Source organism: Cotesia glomerata, linkage group LG2 (assembly GCF_020080835.1).
Source record: "Cotesia glomerata isolate CgM1 linkage group LG2, MPM_Cglom_v2.3, whole genome shotgun sequence".
In the NCBI taxonomy this organism is placed as follows: Eukaryota; Metazoa; Arthropoda; class Insecta; order Hymenoptera; family Braconidae; genus Cotesia; species Cotesia glomerata.
Genome location: NC_058159.1, coordinates 5,177,898 through 5,199,088, shown reverse-complemented (window position 1 = coordinate 5,199,088; position 21,191 = coordinate 5,177,898). Strand labels below are relative to the sequence as shown.

The 21,191-nt window shown below is 26.2% G+C and overlaps 2 protein-coding genes across 2 annotated transcripts; both read left to right on the top strand.

Annotated features, from left to right (window-relative positions):
• The first annotated feature begins 4,383 nt into the window (after nucleotides 1-4,383).
• On the top strand, nucleotides 4,384-8,649 carry LOC123259265 (spliceosome-associated protein CWC27 homolog). Its single transcript, XM_044719609.1, has 7 exons — nucleotides 4,384-4,556; nucleotides 4,701-4,910; nucleotides 5,137-5,337; nucleotides 5,592-5,728; nucleotides 6,017-6,268; nucleotides 7,805-7,966; nucleotides 8,041-8,649. The coding sequence occupies exons 1-7, from the start codon at nucleotides 4,515-4,517 to the stop codon at nucleotides 8,546-8,548; spliced, it is 1,512 nt and encodes a 503-aa protein (XP_044575544.1). The 5' UTR covers nucleotides 4,384-4,514; the 3' UTR covers nucleotides 8,549-8,649.
• A 964-nt stretch (nucleotides 8,650-9,613) lies between these two features.
• On the top strand, nucleotides 9,614-14,410 carry LOC123260185. The gene is made up of 5 exons (XM_044721181.1): nucleotides 9,614-10,363; nucleotides 10,833-11,050; nucleotides 11,219-11,400; nucleotides 12,510-12,666; nucleotides 12,832-14,410. The coding sequence occupies exons 1-5, from the start codon at nucleotides 10,330-10,332 to the stop codon at nucleotides 14,083-14,085; spliced, it is 1,845 nt and encodes a 614-aa protein (XP_044577116.1). The 5' UTR covers nucleotides 9,614-10,329; the 3' UTR covers nucleotides 14,086-14,410.
• The last annotated feature ends 6,781 nt before the right edge of the window (nucleotides 14,411-21,191 follow it).

Below are 21,191 nucleotides of genomic sequence, written 5' to 3'. Positions count from 1 at the left end.
ATTCAGCCGACATTTAAAAATTTTTAGAATTTTTTATTGAAAAATGATTACAAAAAAATAAAAAAGAAATTTCACTTGAAAAAAACTTCAAAAACTGTAAATGCAATATAAAAAAATTTTTTTTTTTTCTAATTTAATTATTAAAAAAAAGTCAAAAAATTAAAAATGTTGGCTAACTTTAGTATCATAAAAAAATACTTATTTTCATAAAATAATCATAGTTTTTTTTTTTAGAAAAATAAAATTAATAACTATAATATTACACCTAACGTAAATTAAACTTTTCAAATTTGTCAGCGCATGCGCGTCTCATACTTCTTTCGCGGCTAACAAAACTTGCGCTGTTGCCACAGCTTTATTAATAGCCACAGTATCCCCTCCTCAGTTAGTCTGGTAAATTTTTCATTACTTATTAATAAATATCTCTGAAACTGTGTGGTAATTATCAATGAATTTTTTTTTTTTAATTGTTTAGTTGTTAGTTAACGTTACTCTAGTTTTTTAAAAAGATCCTAAGAAAAGTTTCTAAGATATAAAAATGTTTGTAGGTAAATTTTTCGATATCCCGTATACCGTAATGTATAAGAGCGTTCAAAACTCAAACTTTAAAATTAAATATCTCGGAAACTAGATGGTAAAAAATTCTCAAATTGCGCCAATCGACGAAGAATTATATGAACATTAATCTACCAAAATTAAAAAAAAATCCTAAGAAAACGACTTTGGCGAGGGTACTACCTTAAGAAGGATTAATTTTGTTCGAGACTGTACCTTCAGAAAACTTAACAAGTTTTTACTAGTGATTTAATTTTATGCAATAAATAACTATATTATTATCAAATAATTGATAATTTATTTTTAATTTGAATAAAATAATAAGTTTTTTAATTTTAAATATTTTTTAAAAAGTTTGGCAACGCAATAAATTTTATCGCGGTTGCGCATGCGTTGACTGCTCTATTCGTGTTTTTGATGGGTACGTGTGTATTATGTTTACAAGTAATGCTATTAAAAATATCGAAATATTAAAGAATTAAAATATTGATTATTTAATTATGTTATGTTTTATAATAAATAATAACAATTTTATAATATTTTTCTTAACCTATTTGATATTTCTTTTAACCTATTTCATTGAAGCTTTAAATTTCCCGCGCGACCCACCATGTACGGCGTTGCCGTCAACATAACCCACATTTGCTATGGCTGACTATTTTTTTTAAATTTAGATTTTTCAAACTCAATTATTTTTATAACTAAGTACCCTCAACTTAATTTTATTTTTTCAATAATTTTTGAAAATTTTTTTTTTCTTACAATGAGTTTTTCGAAGCTTTCTCATTATTTTTTCATCATGAAATTTATTAAAGCAAGAGTAGGTGTGAGATTTGGTATGTCATTACAATGTTAAATGACCTGTTTTGAATCTTGTTTTATAAATAAACTATCAACCCTAGGTCTCTGAAATTTTAACACAACACGTATTAAATATATTTCTATCGATCCTAAAAATTTTAAATTGATCTCATTATTTCGACTTAACTCCCATACCTCCTTAAGGAGGTCCTTTCGCCGCCAATGTAAAATAAAAAATATTAGATTATGAGTAAATTTAATTTTTTTCTAATAGTTAAGGTCCTTATTTATCTTATAGTGAGGTTTAAATTATACTTTACCGGACAAATTTTTGAAAAAATAAAATTTTTAAATGTTAGTATTTGTTCAGAGTCTTACGAGAAAATCAGACGTTTGCAGTATTTCTCGAATTATACTATCAGTCATGGATTAGATGAAGTAAAAAAAAACTAAAAATCAGATTTTCGAAATATTTAGGTTTCTTTTTTTGCAATAAAATATATCAGTTACCGAGATATTTATTGAGAAATTAATATTTAAAAATCACGAAAAATTCTCAAGTTACCTATAATAAAATGGAGTCAAAAGATTTGGCAACGTTGCGTAGCGCGCGACTTCAGACCATTCAATAAATTCAAACTAAACTTTAACGCGCTTATGTTTTTCATGCATACTTATTAGTTAATTTATTGTTAACAAATTTTCATAATTCATAATTGAAAAATAAAACAATAATTAAAAAATACTAGCATTCCTGCCATGAGACATTAGAATGTTATGGTTTTGTGACTAAACATTTTTAATTAATTTATTTATTTACACTGACTGCAAAAAGTTAAACACGGTTAAGGTTATATTGTGCAAATAAAAATGTAAACAACCGAAATAAAGCGTTGCCAAATCACGGACAGGTTACGAACAGTTGATTTACAACAGTCAAATTAATTTTTGTATTTAACTATTTTTTTTTTTAATTTTCAAAATTTCAACGATTAATGCCTCATATGCTATTTATTTTTTAATTTTAGGAATTTTTATGGGTTTTGTATTTTAATTTATTGAAAATTTACTACTACAGTTGTTATGACTCAACTGGAGCGAAAGGACTTCCTTAAGTTGGTACCAATTGTAAATTTTTATTATAATTACAAAAAATACTAAAATCCGAACAAAAACAGTTTCACTGTAAAAATCGCACCAAGTCCACGTTCATAAGACTAAGAAAAAAATTTGTTTTTTCTTTACAAAAATATATAAAATAAAAAATTAAAAATCCAAGTAACCGATATGATTGTTTATGATTTTCGGAAATTAAAAATTGTGTTATAAATTTAAAAATTAAGAAAAAATTTTGGAACGTACTTGGTGTGCGTCATTGTGTATTTCAATTTTTTAAGTCCTAGTAAATAGATTTTACGAATTTCATTAAAAGTAAAATATTTTGCAACCGCGCACACTAAATACGTTCCAAATTTTTTAATTTTTAAATTTGTAACAAAATTTTTAATTTCCGAAAATCATAAACAATCATATCGGTTACTTGGATTTTTTAATTTTTTATTTTATATATTTTTGTAAAGAAAAAACAAATTTTTTTTCTTAATAGTCTTATGAACGTGGACTTGGCGCGATTTTACACACGCTTTATATTAGCTTCACTTGTATGTCAGTTTGTCAGTATGTCAGTATGTAACTCTCCGTGGGTAATCTGCGCGCCTGCGGCCTTCCTTGGTTCTGGTAACCGTTTCTCAGGCTCGCTCTCCGAAATCGAACTCTGATTCCCCGTATTTATAATATTTATAAATAATTATTTTTTATTAGCTTCACTTGTATGTCAGTATGTCAGTATGTCAGTATGTAACTCTCCGTGAGTAATTTGCGCGCCTGAATATTTTGATAATCAACAAATAATAGTTTAAAAAAAACTAAAAAATCACGCTTTTATAAATAAACCAAAATAAAAAGTAAAAAATAAATAATAGTTTAAAAACTAAAACACGCTTTTATAGAAAACCAAACTAAAAATAGAAAATAAATTTAAATTAAGAATAGTGTTAAAATTTCAATAAATATAAATTAATAATAGTGTAAATAAAAAATGTATTTTATTTTAAAAAGCGTGGGTGCTTTTTAAGATATTATCAAAATGATAATCACTCTACTCATATCTGTCAATAAAATATTTATAACTATTGACACCATGCACCTCACGCTTTTTAAAATAAAATACATTTTTTTTTATTTACACTATTATTAATTTATATTTATTGAAATTTTTAACACTATTCTTAATTTAAATTTATTTTCTATTTTTTAGTTTGGTTTTCTATAAAAGCGTGTTTTTAGTTTTTTAAACTATTATTTTTACACGCTTTTATTAGCTTCACTTGTATGTCAGTATGTCAGTATGTCAGTATGTAACTCTCCGTGGGTAATTTGCGCGCCTGAATATTTTGATAATCAACAAATAATAGTTTAAAAACTAACAAATCACGCTTTTATAAATAAAACAAACTAAAAAGTAAAAATAAATAATAGTTTAAAAGTAAAAACACGCTTTTTATAGAAAACCAAACTAAAAAATAGAAAATAAATTTAAATTAAGAATAGTGTTAAAAATTTCAATAAATATAAATTAATAATAGTGTAAATAAAAAAATGTATTTTATTTTAAAAAGCGTGGGTGCTTTTTAAGATATTATCAAAATGATAATCACTCTACTCATATCTGTCAATAAAATATTTATAACTATTGACACCATGCACCTCACGCTTTTTTTAAAATAAAATACATTTTTTTTATTTACACTATTAATTTATATTTATTGAAATTTTTAACACTATTCTTAATTTAAATTTATTTTCTATTTTTTAGTTTGGTTTTCTATAAAAAGCGTGTTTTTAGTTTTTTTAAACTATTATTTATTACAGTGAAACTGTTTTTGTTCGGATTTTACACTAGAATTTACCTAGCGCGCCACTTATTTTCTGTCCGGTCAATACACTTTTTTTTAGCGCTACTTTAACAATTACCGGCAACTAAATAAATAATCTAATTAACCTAACCAAAAAACGTCTAAATAAACTAAATAAACTTGATCAATCAACGTTTCTATTTTTTGTGTTAAATTTTTAGCTATAAAATATTATTATAAAAAATGAGTAATATTTACATCCAAGAGCCTCCTTCTACTGGCAAAGTGAGTATTGATTTCTGCAATATTTTTATTTAGTCAATAATCATAATACCTGATATCAGTCTTAATATTATTTAATGCTCACATCATACTCAATGTTTATATTTTATTCTTTTATTATAAATTAATTCTTTCTTTCTGTTCTAGGTATTATTAAAAACGAGCGTTGGAGATGTTGACATTGAACTATGGACTAAAGAAGCCCCTAAAGCTTGTAGAAATTTTATCCAACTGTGCATGGAAGGTTATTATGACAACACAATATTTCATCGACTTGTAAAGGGTTTTATTGTCCAAGGAGGTGATCCAACTGGTACAGGAGAGGGTGGAGAGAGTATCTACGGTCGTCCATTCAAGGTATTTTTGTTTTACATCTATAAAAAATTAGTTAAAAAAAAAATATTGATAATATAGATATATATTCGTTGACATTAACGTTAGCATTCACTTGATGATTTTTTAATTTTAGTCAACAAACAAATTTGTTAAAAAAAATTGCATTATTAATTTTTTAAAATTTCTACATGTCAATTTTTTTAATAATTTTTTTACACTCTAATTTAATCCCCATTTAATTTTTTAGGATGAATTCCATACAAGATTGCGGTTTTGTCGGCGTGGTTTGGTCGCAATGGCCAACGCCGGCAAAGATGACAATGGTTCTCAGTTTTTTATCACACTCGCAGCAACACCAGAGTTACAAAATAAGCATACAATATTTGGAAAAATTGCGGGAGAAACAATTTACAATATTTTGAAATTGGAGGAAGCTGAAGTTGATCATGTAGGTATATTCATTTATTATTCAATGAAAACTAAATTAGCTGACATCTGAAAATTAAAAGAAAAAAATTAACAATGTCAAAGATTGGAAAAATTATTCGTGCAATTTTTTTAAGTGATTTTTTATTTTTAATTTAATTGATGAATAAATTCAAAAATTGTCAGCTGATTTTAGTATCATTATTATTCAAAGCTACGGAAATTTTTATTAAATAGTTAGTTAATTTTTATATTTTTATTTATTTAATTTCACAGGACGACAGACCATTGTATCCTCAAAAAATAATAAAAACCGAGGTATTATTAAATCCGTTCAAAGATATTGAGCCGCGAGATTTGAAGAAAAAAGAAGAAAAAATTAAAGAAGCTAAACCTAAAGCTTCTGGTGTTAAGTAAGTGATAATAAAATTTTTTTATTAATTTTATTTAGGGTAAAAAACTCCATTAGTGGCGGGGATCCCATTAAAGTTACTTTCTTTGATTTTGGTACTTATTCAATTAATGAAATCATTAATTTCTATTACGCATATATTATTTCTAATCTTTAAGACCTTTAGATGAAAAAAATTTTTTATTTTTATTTCAAGTAAAACATTTTTTCATTGAAAGAAAAAAGTGCCACTAATGGGGTCTTTTATCTTATTCAAATTTGTAATTAATAAAATTATTTTTTTCGTAAGGAATTTTAAGTTGTTATCATTCGGAGAAGAAGCTGAAGAAGATGACGAGGAGTTTACTGTTTTAAATAAACAATTCAGTGGGAAAAGTAAATCCGCTCACGACAATCTAGATGACCCTAAATTGAGCTCCGCTGTTACGGTAGAACCAGCGGGTCCACCAAGTAAAAAAAGGAAAGAAGACCGAAGCAGCGACTGGGAAAGCGGAGATGAGTTGAATGAAGAAGAGCGTAGTAAAGCCAAAGAAAAAGCTGAGTAAGTATTTCAATAAAAAATCTTTTTTTAATTAATTAATTAATTTATTTATTGGATTTATATGCCAAGGCTTAGCCGAATGGCAAATTGTACAATATCTAAGTATAATTAATGAGTAATAACTAAAAAGTGTAATTAAGTAATAAAAAAGAAACAGTATAATTTAATGCGATAGAATAATTTATATGAGTAACATATCAGTAACTTCAAACAAGCCAAACTGGAAAATTTAATAGAATTACAAACTGCTTGATATTTCAAGATTGAGGAAGAATTCAAATGTTTTATTTTTGAAGCTCTCGAGAGAATGAATGGGAGTTAATACATAATATCACTTGGTAATTCTTGCCATAAACGAATACTGGATTCATTTATTATTATCTATATTATTAAGAGAATAAGAAAAATTTTGTGTCCAGGATAGTCATATGATAAAATCGGTTTTTTTAGTTTCATTGCAACGGTCTTGATTTGAATTTATGCCTTTTCAAGGTTTCATATTATTCTCACTGATATTCAATTTATTATGATAAGTATTTAGGCTGCATTCGAAAATTCTCTATCTTTAGATGCATAATCAAGAAATGACCTTGTATCTTGTGAACTATTGACATTTTTAAAGATATAAGCTCATCCCGATGTTACACTCATCGAGACCTTTCATTTGAGTACCCACATCAATTTTTTCATATATTTATATATATTATATAAATGTAAATATGACAAATATATGAAAATGCATGTGGGTACTCAAATGAAAGCTCTTGATGAGTGTAACATCGGAATGAGCTTATATCTTTAAGGGGCCATGAAAGAAGATTTGATAACATTTTTATGAGATGATTTTTGGTGCATTGTTTTGAGCTAAATTTTGGACAGTTTTTAATCAAATTTAAACCACATATAAAAAATATAATAATAAAAGCAGGGAACTAATTTATATATGAAATTTTTACAAAAAAAAATTAATTCATAAGAAAAATTGCAACTTTATACAGCCTACAGAAATTTACGTCAAAATAATGAATTTTTGTTTATTTTATGGAAACAATGATTATAAAAAAGAGTTCCCTGCATTCTTTGTCACTACTAAGTTATAAAAAATTTATAAACCCGATTATTTATAATCACAATTATTAATAATAATGCACCGAATGTAATTATCAATAAACAAGTGGATATTATTCTTATGAATTAATTTTTTTTTTGTAAAAATTTCATATATAAATTAGTTCCCTGCTTTTATTATTATATTTTTTATATGTTGTTTAAATTTGATTAAAAACTGTCCAAAATTTAGCTTAAAACAATGCACCAAAACTCATCTCATAAAAATGTTATCAAATCTTTTTTCATGGCCCCTTAATAAAGTCAATATTTAACAAAGTACAATGCAATTTAACAAAAGTCATTATTTAATAAAGCAAAATTTTATTTATTTATATTTCACAAGTTACAGCAGTCACATGGTGACTGCAAGGTTGCTAGTTATTATTATTATTATTATTATTATCATTATTTTTTTTTTTTTTTTAGAGAAATGAAGAAAAGAATAATGGACAAGTTGAAAAAAAAAGGAGAGGAGAAAAAAATGGTTAAGAGTAAAAAAGAGATTAATTATGAAGAAGCTAAAGAAGAGTCTAGCGAAGATGAATATTATATAGGAAAAGAGCGCGACGATGAGCGAAAAAAACAAGCGTTAGTATTTTCTATTTATTTTATTTTATAATAATTAGGTGAGAGTCAAATATTAATTAGAGTTGTCCTTACAGGGAAGCTATTAAAAAAGAAATAAGAGGGTTGAAACGCGATGTGCAGCGTGAAAAGAAAGATAAGGAGATTAAGGAACAACAGAAGCTGGCTGAAGAACAAAAGCAGGCTAAAAAAGGCAAACTTATTGAAGAGTTTGTAGAAATTCCCAAGTATAGAGAAGCCGTGGAGAAAATTCCGCTGAAAGGAGAATCAAGGGACAGTTTTACTATGCAGATGTTGAATAAATTTAAGAGTAAGTTACAAGACGTCAAGGAATCAACTTCCGATGGTGGTACTACAGAAAATAAAGATGTTAAAGATGATGATGATGATGAAGATGATGAATCCTGGATGCAGCGGTCGTTAGTCTGTGATGATAATAATCCAACACTTGCCAAAGATGCCAATACTAAAAATGACGACTGGTTCGAAATTTACGACCCGCGAAATCCCCTGAATAAACGAAGAAGAGGAGAAACATCAGAGAAGAAAAAGGGGCAAGGTAGTCGGCATCATTATAGAATATAATTATTATTTGAGGGAAATAATTATATTTTTTGGTACATTCGTCACTTGTATATTTGTACATATTTCCAGTTAATTAAATTTTAACTGAATAATTTTTTTAATTTATAAAGATTTTTTTTTTGAGTGATTACATTTTTAAAAAAATTTTTTTTTAAACAGGAATGAGTTTTTTGTTTTATGAAAGAAGAAATGAATTAATAATTGTAAGTTTTATATTATTAATTTCTTTTGAATTTTAAGGAGGATAGTCGCTGTGAGGATAAAAAAAATAGGTGATTTTCGGGAATTTTTTTGACTGGGATAATAAAGGAATTTGGGAATCGGTTTTTTCTTGTTTTATAAAGTATAGATTAAAGATTATCCCCCTAAATTTTTATTAAAAAATATCATATTGTTACAAAGTTATTAGCATTTTTGTGGAGCACCAAAAAAATTTCCCTTAACGGCAACATATTAAATATTTTTTCGTTTTTTTTTTCTAATTTTTTTTTGGATTCAAACAGTCCTAAAAAATCTTAAAAATCAAAATTTTCAAAATTGCGTACGTCCAACGATAGCTACTGAATATGAATATAAAGTTAGTCGACATCTAAAAATTGTTATGATTTTTTTTATTAAAAAATTATTACAAAAAAATAAAAAAAATTTTTCATTTGTTAAAAACTTCAAAAACTATAAGTGCAATTTTTTGAGAATATTTTTTAGTTATAATTTAATAAATTAAGCAAAATAAAAAAATAAAAAATATCGGCTAACTTTATTATTATCTACTGAATAGGCGAATACGGAAAAAAAATTTGTAAATCGGTTCATATTTATGCAAATTAAAATTCTCATCAGTTAAAAAATGAGTATAACTCGAAAAATAATCGGAATTTTCATATAAAACTCTAGATACATATTTTTAAATGTATTAACTTTGATTAAATAAAAAAAAAAAAAATTTTTTTTTTAATTTTACAGTGGCTATTCTCCTTAATTAATTAGCTTTGATCTAAAGGAAATTGTAAAAAATTTTAATTTATAATTTTTATAAATTAAAAAAAAATTCTATTTGAGAATATAAAGTTATAAATTGAATTTCGTAGAACCCCGGAAGAAAAAATAAAATTATCCGGTCATTGTAACTTGAAATTAAAACTAATAATTCAATTCGGCGGTGTAGTACTACAGATTCAAAGCCAGTTGAATAATACAATAAATTTATAATTGAGATAAATTATTTAACAAATAAAATGTACAGTACTAATAATAGTAACAATAATAGTAAGAGTCTTAAGATCCCATGGTACACATAGTAAATTGATAAGGTGCCGATATATAAAGAGACATCAAACAAATTTAATTAATATAAAGATAGACGCGTATTAAATCCCAGTCAGTATCAGTACGTTGACAGTGACTGTTGCGGATCACATTTGTATTTATTTTAAATTCAAAGCTACACTTAAAATTGTTAAAAAAAAAATAAATTTTTCTGTTGATATTTATTTTCTTAAATAATTTATTTTATTACTTTATCATATTGTTGAGTCATTGAGTCATTGATTCATATCGCTCATTTTTATTCTAATGATACTTTATTTTATTATTGTATTAAGTCTTACTTGTTGCTTCTCGGCCTGCAGCCAAAAACTCAATCAAAATTAATAACGCAGTTAGTTATATAAATATTATTATTATTATTTATATTTATAAGCTTCTTTGTTAACAATTTGTTGCGCATTTAAATATTATTTTAATCATTGTGGTGTTAATTATTTTTTTAAGTGTAAGTGATAATGTCAAGAATTCCTCTTAAGTTGGATATTTACGGTAAAAATTTGTTGTAATTATTTTTTTCAATATTGCAAGTGCTTTAAAATTAAAATATTATTTTATCAAACTATTAGTTTTTTTAATATCAAATTTATTATTATTATCAAAATATAATAATAATTATTATTATAAATTAAATACAATTTGATAAGATAATACTTGACATTCAAAAAATATTTTTAATTAATTTTATAATTATATAAAAAAGAAGAAATAATTTTTTTTTTTATTTGAGTGTAAAATTTAATTATATAGAAAAACGTAAATTAAATAAAAATTAATAAATTATTCATAGGAATTAAAATGGTAGGTAATTTTCCACTATTTGCAATCTTGTTTAATCAGCGTCGACGTGCAGACGTTTAAGCTTGAATCTTTTATCAGATATTATCAAGGAAAAATAAATAATAAATATTTATAATTATAAACTGTGACTTATTAATAATTTAATGACTTTTTAATCCAGATGAAGATACGAGACCGCGTGACTGGGACCCGAAGAAAACAGAGTGTCGCGGTCCCTTGAAAATTGCGCGGTTGTGTATTCTGGGCATTATTTTACCCGCGGTTTTGGTCGCGGGCCCGGTTTATCTGCGCTATCGCGTCTATTCGGAACAATTGTACCCGCTGGCGGCTTCGGATCAACGGCTGATCGATGCACGTGTTTCGACTACTTGGTGCCAGGTATGCGGATATTTTTTTTTGTGTTTTTTAAAAATGTTTATTATTATCATATCATTTAGTATCTTTTATTGTTATCAGTTGATTTTAAATTAATTAAAAACACTTATCGGAAAGTGTTAATTATGCGATAAGTATCGTTTATTATTTTTATTTGTGTTATTTAAATAGAAACAAGTGGTTAAAGTAAATGCAACATTTAATGCATATTTGATTAATGGTGAACCCAAGATTAAAGTTGACGCGATTCCAGTTTCTATGACAAGACACTTGGTGTTGGAAGATGATATGAAAGAATACTGGGGATTTTATCTTTTACGTGGGAGCAGTGTTACTGTTTCTACTTGTGTAAGGTATTTTTACATATCTTTTTTTTCTCATTTATTTATTTATTTATATACTTAAAAGCCAATCGGCTTTTGTACATATTAGTAATACAAAAATTTATATAAACAAAATTATAATAGAAGAAAGACTGATATACATAAGGAAAAGTATTGCAGCATTATGAATTACAAGATTATGAAAATTAATTTAGTAGATATTTGATAGTTTTAAAAATTTTTTTAACAAATAAATTATGGCAAAAGAAAGTAGAGTAAAAAATTGACATGTAGAAATTTTAGAAAATAAAAAATGCAATTTTTTTAAAATAATTTTTTGGAAAAAATCTATTTGTTAAAAAAAATTAAAAAATGGCTAAGTGACTTCTAACTTTAATGTCACTACAAGATTTCTTTTAATTGAGCCAAAAATGCTCTATAGGAACCATCGAAAAAATTTATCTCAGTGTCCTATATTTAATTATAAGAGATTATTATTATTTTTAAACAAATTCAAATCAATAATCATAATAATACGATTTTTATTATTATTATTCTCAAAAAAATTCAAACAAAAAAAAAATAATAATATTAAAAGACTTTTTAATTCTTAATTGCATCAAATTTCCGCTAGGTGTCGCATAAGCGCTACACCAACTCGCACTTAGAAAGCTAAGGCTCAAGTATTTAGCACCGAAGTGAAATAAAAATAAAAATATCGTATTATTATTTGCAGAAAAATTCAAACTAATAATAATTAATAATTGATAATTAAAAATAATCTTATTATTATTATTAAGTAAAAAACTGTGATTATTTTTCTGATATTAAAATCTATTATTTAAAATTATTTTTCACCATCAATTTTATTTGTATTAAACCTACAAATTAAAAAAATAAATTTTTCTCATAAAAATTGATACAAAGTTTAATTACCTCCAAAATTTTTAATGTATATAGTTTTTTATATCAATTAATTTCTTCATAATATTAATTTTTAAGTATAACTGTAAAAAAATATGAATAGAGTAAAAATTATGTCACAAAAAAATATTCCCCGGACAATAAAACAATCATAAAATAATAATTATAATCACTATTAAACTATAAAAATTAATGATCTATGATAATTTCTTCAGATGGCCCGGAGCATCATTAACAATAATCCGTGGCCATAAACATTTACACGAGTGTGCATTTATCGGTGATGATAGTAGTGAGGAGTTAGAAGAATTAATAGAGATAGCCGAGGAACGAGGAATCTTAAACGGTACCGGCTTATCGCAGCTCAAAAAGGTGAGACTTGCTCTAATCTTTAATCTACCTTGTAAATTACTTTAAAACTATTTTTATTATTCAATTTAATTAATTAATTTAAACTCAATACTGTCCTCAATTTTTAGCTCATAGTCATAAAAATAATTTACTTGTATAAATTTTGTTCTTTCGCGTAACTATCAGGACAATCCAAGTAATCTTCCAAAAAACATGAAGCGAGTCCAGCCGGGTGTTCGATTCCACCACCAGAAGAACACCGGGTTCAGTGAAACAAATCTCGCGAACCATTACAACAGCCACGAGCTCGACGCTCCAGCAATGCGGGAAATTTTGAAAAATCTCTTCGCGAAAACTTTGGAGACGAAAAACAAGCAAAAGTCTAACCCTCATCATCATTACGAGGGTGTTTTCAGAGACAGTGTAAATATTAACCGGCCGCCGACTACTTTCGACAATTACTCATGGATTTCCGAGCAATTGAAGGCTCTGGAGCAAAAAACCGAGCAGACAATTATTGAAAATGAAAAAACTACGTCTGAATACAAAGAAACTAATTTTCCTGAAAAAGAAGAAATGAATCAAGTGAAAGCGAATGAAAATTTGGAGCAAACTTCTGCGGAAGTGTTTAAAGATATTCTTCAGAAGATAAACTCTCTAGGAACTCGCGGAAGAAGAGTAATAAACAAATTAATTACGACTTTGGACGAGTCAAAGAATAAAACTCACGATTGGACGAAAATGCTGCACAATGTAATTCAAAATTCTACTATTTTTCCCGCGGAAAAGAAGCGACTGAAGCGCCAACTGTTCCTCTCGAATCCTCTGCAAGAAGCTTTGGGAACCGCCGTTGAAGACGACGAGGACGCTGCGGTCGAAGAAGAAGACCTTAACCCTGACGGAATCGCAGAAGATCGCGGTTCCGTTAATGAGTCTACGCTAAACGATCGCAGTAATTCGGAGTTCTGGAGCTCTTTTAGCAGCTCCGAGGAACGTCTTCTCGATTGCAAGGGACTGATTTTGAACTTACCGTTGACGCCGCATCATCTATGCTCGCCGAAGTACGAGAACCAACACTCAGCGGCCTCTATGCCCAATGCTGTTACTTATCGGGTGCCGATTAACGGCTATTACTTCTTTGTCTTCAGTTCCGAGAATGAAATACAGCCTAATTATATTCGCATACAATTCGACTTGCTGAAGACTGTCTACAATACTTCCCAGCCGATTTTTGAGTGCAAGAATTCAACGAGCGAGTGCTCGCTGCCGTTCAATTTCTTCAGTTGGGAGCGAACTGTTTTGGAACTACCGGTCACGAACAATGACTCGCAGTGGAACGAAGAATATGTTGTCGTGTCACAATGTGAGCCGAGAACGGCCGTTTATCTTCTTTGTATTATTACAGTCCCGTTACTTATTTTGTTATTTGCATTTCATTAATTTTAATTGCTCATTAACAGAAGAGGGTTATGTTTTTGGTTTATTATGTATATAGTTAGGTTAATTAAGAGAATTAAGGATTTATTTATAAACTAGAATTCAAATTTGCGCGCGCCTAACTGTAGAGTTTGCATATATTTTCATGCTTATGATATATTTGACCAATCACGTTACGAATAGTTTGCAACACATATTTTTCATGTTATTAATTTTATTACAAGAGATTGGCTTGTTTCAGAAGAAATTCACATAAAATTCATTAAAAATTGTTGATATATATTGCACGGCTCATGATGCGAAGCATCAGAGAGTGCTTTACGATCGAAAAATTTTTTTCGCCTCATTTTAGCAACTATTTTTAGTATTATAGCCTTGTTAGTTCACGGAATCAAGATATCTTGCATACTATTGTCGAGATAATTTAATGGAGATTAATTCCATACTTTCTAAAAATTGATTTACTGCAATAGAAACGGAAAAAAACATCAAAATAGGTCAAAAAATTTTCCTGTCCGTCATGTATGAAACCCCGGAAACACTGTAACTTGTGAAAAAATCAATTATTTGAGTTAAATTTTTTTTTTTTTAATTCTAATCGACGATTGTAGGTCACTGAATGCGAATGGTTAATTAATTCAGTGTCGTTTAATTACAATTAATAAAAAACGAAAACTACAAGACTGTATATCTATATATATCCATGTAAAATTAACATGGATGGTGATATATCTATATCTATAGATATTATGTACATTTTATTCCACCAGAGGCGCTTGTGCAGTACCTTCCTACTACAGCTGTTTTTTCGGCAATTAATTTTGAACAAGTTTTTTTTTTTTTTTTTTATATTTCATAATTAAATGAGCATTATGAGTCGTGCACTTTTGGATTTTCCAAAATTTTTTCAATACTTTTTTATTTCATTGAGTTATACCGAAAAGTAGCATCATTTCAATAGCTTATAAAATTATATGTGGTAGAATTAGCCTTGTAAACACAATTACGGCCGCAATTGTTAACAGATCTTGATGAAACTTTGTAAATTTATTCTGTGAATAAATATCTTGGTCAAGTTTAAAACTCAGCCAAATTAGTACATTAATTCTATAGTTGTTGGTAATTAAAAATCTTTTTTTGTTATAAATCTAGTATACGTTGCGCGCGTCTTAATGTTGGTATGGAATTATATATATTTTCATGCTTATGATATATTTGACCGATCACGTTACGAATAATTTGCTTACATGATACATTTTCATATTTTTTATCTAAATTATAAGAGTGGATTAAATTTGGCGAGTTTTTTTTTCAAATTACTTTAAAAGTATTGATGATAATTCAGATAATCTCAAATTTCATGAAATTAACTTCAATTTACATTATTTTTAGGCTCTATAAATAATAACAAAAATTATCATTATTATTTAACAACTCATTGTAGCACAATTCCATAAATTTCATGTTATAGTTCATTAAAAAAAAAAAATAAAATTTTCACTATTGAATACAATTTCCCTTAATTTTATGAATTTTATAAACACTCTTAAGTTAATATTAAAAATTAAAATTTTTACCATTCACAGAAATTGAAAAATTTACCTTTCTGGCTTTTTAAATTAAATTGTATCTAGCAAATACGGCAGCTTTTTAATTATTAAGTTCGGAAGCCATTTTTACTGAGCTACGTTAATTTATTACGGTAAATATTTTTTTATTAATTTAAGAAAAAAATTTTTAAGAAGAAAAGTAGTTTTGCTTTAAGAATTTTTTTGTCTTGAATTTTAAATTTTCGACTCGAAAGATGTTTTTTTTATTTTTTATTTATTTATTTAATAATTTACAAGAATATTATTTTTAAATAATTTTATTTTCTATAAAGAATTAAAAATTCTTTACCGAATTTAATTGAAAATCTTGAAGCAAAAATATAATTCATAAAAAAAATCCTTTATTCTCTTAATTTAATTATTTTTTATTAATATTAATTATTATAAAAAAAAAGTAAATTAAAATTTTTGTATTGCAAAAAAATATTTATGTCTAAAAATTAGGGGGGGGGGGTCTAAACTAAAGACTATAAATCAGTATTTAACTTTGATTTTAATTGTTATTGATACCTCAAACGCGCGTTATAATAAACGACTGTAAATAACTAAAGAAAATAATTATAATAAGAATAATAATGTACCTGCAAGACTGTGTAAGCTGTGTTAAAAAAGTTTATTGTTTAAAACTCTTATAAGAATAAGGAATAAAAGTAAAAAAAAACTAGAGTTTCAACGTCACGGCTATCACTGAGACAAAAGTCGAGTAAACTTGTGATTCCTTAACTCTTAATTCTTTATTCGTTAATCTAAGCGACTTTTATTATATTAAGAACTTATTTTCGTTTTTAAGTATTTAAGATAACACTTTTGTGTTAAATTAATACCCGTGAGGTGAATCGGTTTCGTTTAATCCATAATATTCGCGCTGGCAACGCTCACCCCTGAATCAAGGAACAAACTTATAAATATATGTGTATAAAGGGTCGATACAAACACATTTAACCCGCAAAGTTGTGTAAGCTTTTTTGTTGTTATTATTTCTGTACTAACACAATAATGTTCACGTAAATGTATGTATTGGTCCTGTGGAGTTAATATGAAGCTGCTCCTCTGGTGAAGATCCAAGGGCGGAGCATCCCTTATCAGTGAGAAACACTCCTCAGTTGAGCTTTAGCAATTACTGGAAATAACATACTTGTTGTAATGAATAAATAAATTTATTTTATAGTTCTTGTAATTAAATTTTCAATAAATTTTTATCTTGACATTAATATATTTTTTTTTACAAATGTTTTTTATTCTTACTATTTATTATTAAGTATTCGTATAATTAATAAGGATTAAAAATAAGTTTATAATTGATAATGCAATTTTAATATCTATGTATATAAAAATGAATCCCTATTTCCCTTGGTCATACCATCACGCGTTAACGGCTGGACCGATTTCACTAATTCTTTTTTTGATGAGTTTGTTATTGTCAGGAGAAGGTTCTTATGAAAGAAAAAATTAAGAAAATTGCGCGGGAAATTAAAAAATTTAAGAATACTCAACCATGGTATAAAATCTATATCTATATTTATAAAAATGAATTGCTGGACCGATTTTGATAATTTTCCTTTGTACGTTATAGTTAAAAGATGGTTTATAAAAAAGAAAACATTTGAAAAAAAAATCGTAAATATTGAAAAATAGAAAAATTAAAAATTAAAGTGCAGCCAACATGTAATCGGGAGGTTCTAGGTTTAAATCTCAGGCCGATCTATCTGAATTTTCTCACATCTTTATACACTGATAGAAGGATTTTTTAGCATTTAAAAAGATTTCTTTGTATTTAAGAAATCATTTTTTAAACATCATTTCTTAGTATTTAAAAAATATTTCTTAGTATTTAAGAAATATTTCTTAAATACTAAAAAATATATATATTTCTTAAATATTAAAAAATATTGCTTAAATACTAAGAAATATTTTTTAATTACTAAGAAATGATTTCTTAAATACAAAGAAATCTTCTTAAATACTAAGAAATCCTTCTATCAGTGTATATATATATATATATATATATTAGGGTGTGCCAAAATGTAACTTCCGTGGAGAACCTTTTAAAATTGGAATTTTGAGTTCCGCTTTTAACAGGGGCTGCGTTTGGGCATTTCCTGAGATATTTTGGTGTGAGATGATGAATTTGATTTTCATAGAATTTTTAACAGGATATTTAATTGGGCACTTGTGAACGATTGATATTTTTAAAGATATAAGCTCACCACGACGTTACACTCATTGAGACCTTTCATTTGAGTACCTACATCAATTTTTCATATATTTATATATATTACATATATTAGGGTGTGCCAAAATGTAACTTCCGTGGAGAACCTTTTAAAATTGGAATTTTGAGTTCCACTTTTAACAGCAGCTGTGTTTGGGCATTTCCTGAGATATTTCGAGGTGAGAGGATTTATTTGATTAGTTATAGGATTTTTAACAGGAGATTTAATTGGGCACTTCCGGCCAAATTTTGAATTTTCACCGGAAATGCCCAAACTAAGCTTCTGTTAAAAAATTCTATGAAAATCAAATACATTATCTCACACCAAAATATCTCAGGAAATGCCCAAACGCAGCCCCTGTTAAAAGCGGAACTCAAAATTCCAATTTTAAAAGGTTCTCCACGGAAGTTACATTTTGGCACACCCTAATATATATATACATATATATATATATATATATATATATATTTCTTCTGAGCGTGTTTGTCACTGAACTAAACGGCTGGACCGATTTTAATGAAATTTTTTGTGTGTCCCGGTGGATTCCAGAATGGTTTAGATTCACAATTCAGTCTACGGGAAAATGTTTATTTAATAGATTTTTTATTTATAAATTGTTGTTGACCTTGAGCACCCGCATGCACTTTTCATATATTTTATAAATATCATATATATAAGATATATGAAAAAATTCATGTGGGTACTCAAATGAAAGCTCTCGATAAGTACAAAATCAGAATGGGCTTATATTTACGAAAATGTTAATTATTGACGACTGCCCATTGCATATCGTTAACTAATGATGTTTTTAACTATACAAGCTCATTCCTAAAATTTCTAAATTTAAGACGTGTGTACAGGACAACGTCTGTCGGGTCCGCTAGTTAAGTATAAAATTAAATTGAAATTTTGAGCTGTAAAAAATAGAGCGATTGTCGATAAACAAACACTTGTGATGGGATTAATATGGTGCGGCTGGTGTGTTGCGATAAGGAAAATTGATTTCACCCTCACTTCTCACCCAAATATGTATATATACGTGCATAGAGATAAATGTTGAATTGCGTTGACGTTCATGGGACATTGCGCAAACTGGTTTTGTTACGCCTCTTTTATTGACACACCCTTCATGATTTTTTTGAGTTAATTAAATTTTTTTATTTGATAAATTTCTTGAAATTTTTAATAACAAAATTTATTATTTTTATAAAAATTATTTAAGAGAGTATTCAAAAATTTTTTTGTTAAAAATTTATTCAAAAAAAAAATAATAATTGAATAAAATAAAGTTTTTTTATTAGTTTGTAATTTTGAAAAATTGAATAAAAAATAATTAAAAAAATTTTTTAATCATAATTTTTTCTATTAGAAATTAATTAAAAAATTTTTAATCTCAATGTTTAAATTAAAAATAGAATTTTTTATTCAAAATTTTTGAATAAAAAAAATTTGCAACCCAAAAATTAATAAATTAAAAAAAAAAAAAATTTTAAACTTTGAGGAGTATATTAACAATAAAAATAGATAAAAAATTTCTTTTAGTTTGTAATTTTAAAAAATTGGATCAAAAAAAATAAAAAAAATTTTTTAATCATAATTTCTTTCATTAGAAATTAATTAAAAAATTTTTAATCTCAATATTTAAATTAAAAATAGAATTTTTTATTCAAAATTTTTGAATAAAAAAAAATTGCAACCCAAAAATTAATAAATTATAAGAAAAAATTAAAATTTTTAACTTTTAGGAGTATACTAACAATTAAAAATAGATAAAAAATTTTTTAATTAAAATTTTCTTGATTTTTTGAAAGAAAAATTTGATAATTTTCCCACAGTTGGTTAAAACTACCACCAAGTTTAAATATAATTATAATATAAGTCAAATATCTTATTCGTCGTCACGTGTGTGGGAAACCACAGCCCTCAAGCTCCCCAAGAGCGACCACCGAGAGCGACTAAGGCCCTTACAGAAAACCGATGGTAAAAAAATCATATTCTAGGTTATTTCCGCGCACGTATTCCAGTTATTTTATATTATTTAGATCTTACGGATAAATATCGATTACAGATTACGGATATACTGCGCTCTTTATAATATCAGTAGCTACAGATTGATATTGTTATGTGCGGTGCACTGTTCGGGACCCCAGTGGTGATGGCACGCGCCAATCACCCTGCAAAACGCAAAAGGCAAAAGGGTGCCGAATAAAAAAGTCTTTTTTTGTGACTTATTAGTCATGTTAAATATTTATTATGTCCGTATAAGTTATCATTTTGATGAGAGAAATATTTTTATGTGATTGACGTCTCTTATCTAACATATGTTTTTTTTAAGATTATAAAATTGAGATAAAAAATTTATTTTTTTTAAGTTCAAAATTAATAAATAAAATAATGACAATTAAATTAGCCAACATCTAAAAATTTTAATAATTTTTTTTATTGAAAAAATTATAAAAAAATTTTAATAAAAAATTTCACATACAGAAAATTTGAAAAATTATACCCGCAATTTTTTTAAGTATTTTTTTATTTGTAATTTAATTGATGAAAAAAATCCAAAATTGTTGAACGTCGGCTAATTTTAGTATTGTTATAAAATAAATAATTACAATATAAAAAAATTTCGATCAAATAGATTAATAAATTTCTTAGAATTTTTAGTAATTTTTATGTTTTTAATCAAGTGAGTAAAATTTTCTAAATTTACAGGACATGTAGCGCTAGAAAAAAAAAATTACTATTCAAAAAGTGAACAGTACTTGAAGTTTAAGTATCTTGTATATTAGTAATTCAAAAATATCTTTACAATGTACAAATTACTTAAGCCAAAGCAGGTGTTTAAAATTCTTTTCAGTCTATTTCAGCGGTATTGTCCTACTGCAATAATATCCTTAAAATATTTACGGCTAACCCAACAGCTGTTTGTCATAAATTAAAACTAATTACTTCAAACAAAAAAAATTCAAGTAACTTTATTTAAAAATTAAAATTTTTTTTAATATTTTATTTAAGCTTATAATTAAATTTATTGAGTTAAATTAAAAAATTCAAGAGATTTTTTAGTTACAAAATAAAAAAAAATTTTTTTCTGTTTTAAATTTTACAAAGTTTTCATAATAAATTACAACAAAAATTTAATTTCATCATTTTTTTTTCTGGAATATTTCATTTAAGTTAAGAAAAAATTTTATTACATTCAAAAATTTTAATTGACATTTTTTGTTTAAAAAAATTTTATTTATTACTATAAAAATTTTATAATAAAAAATTTTATCACATTTAT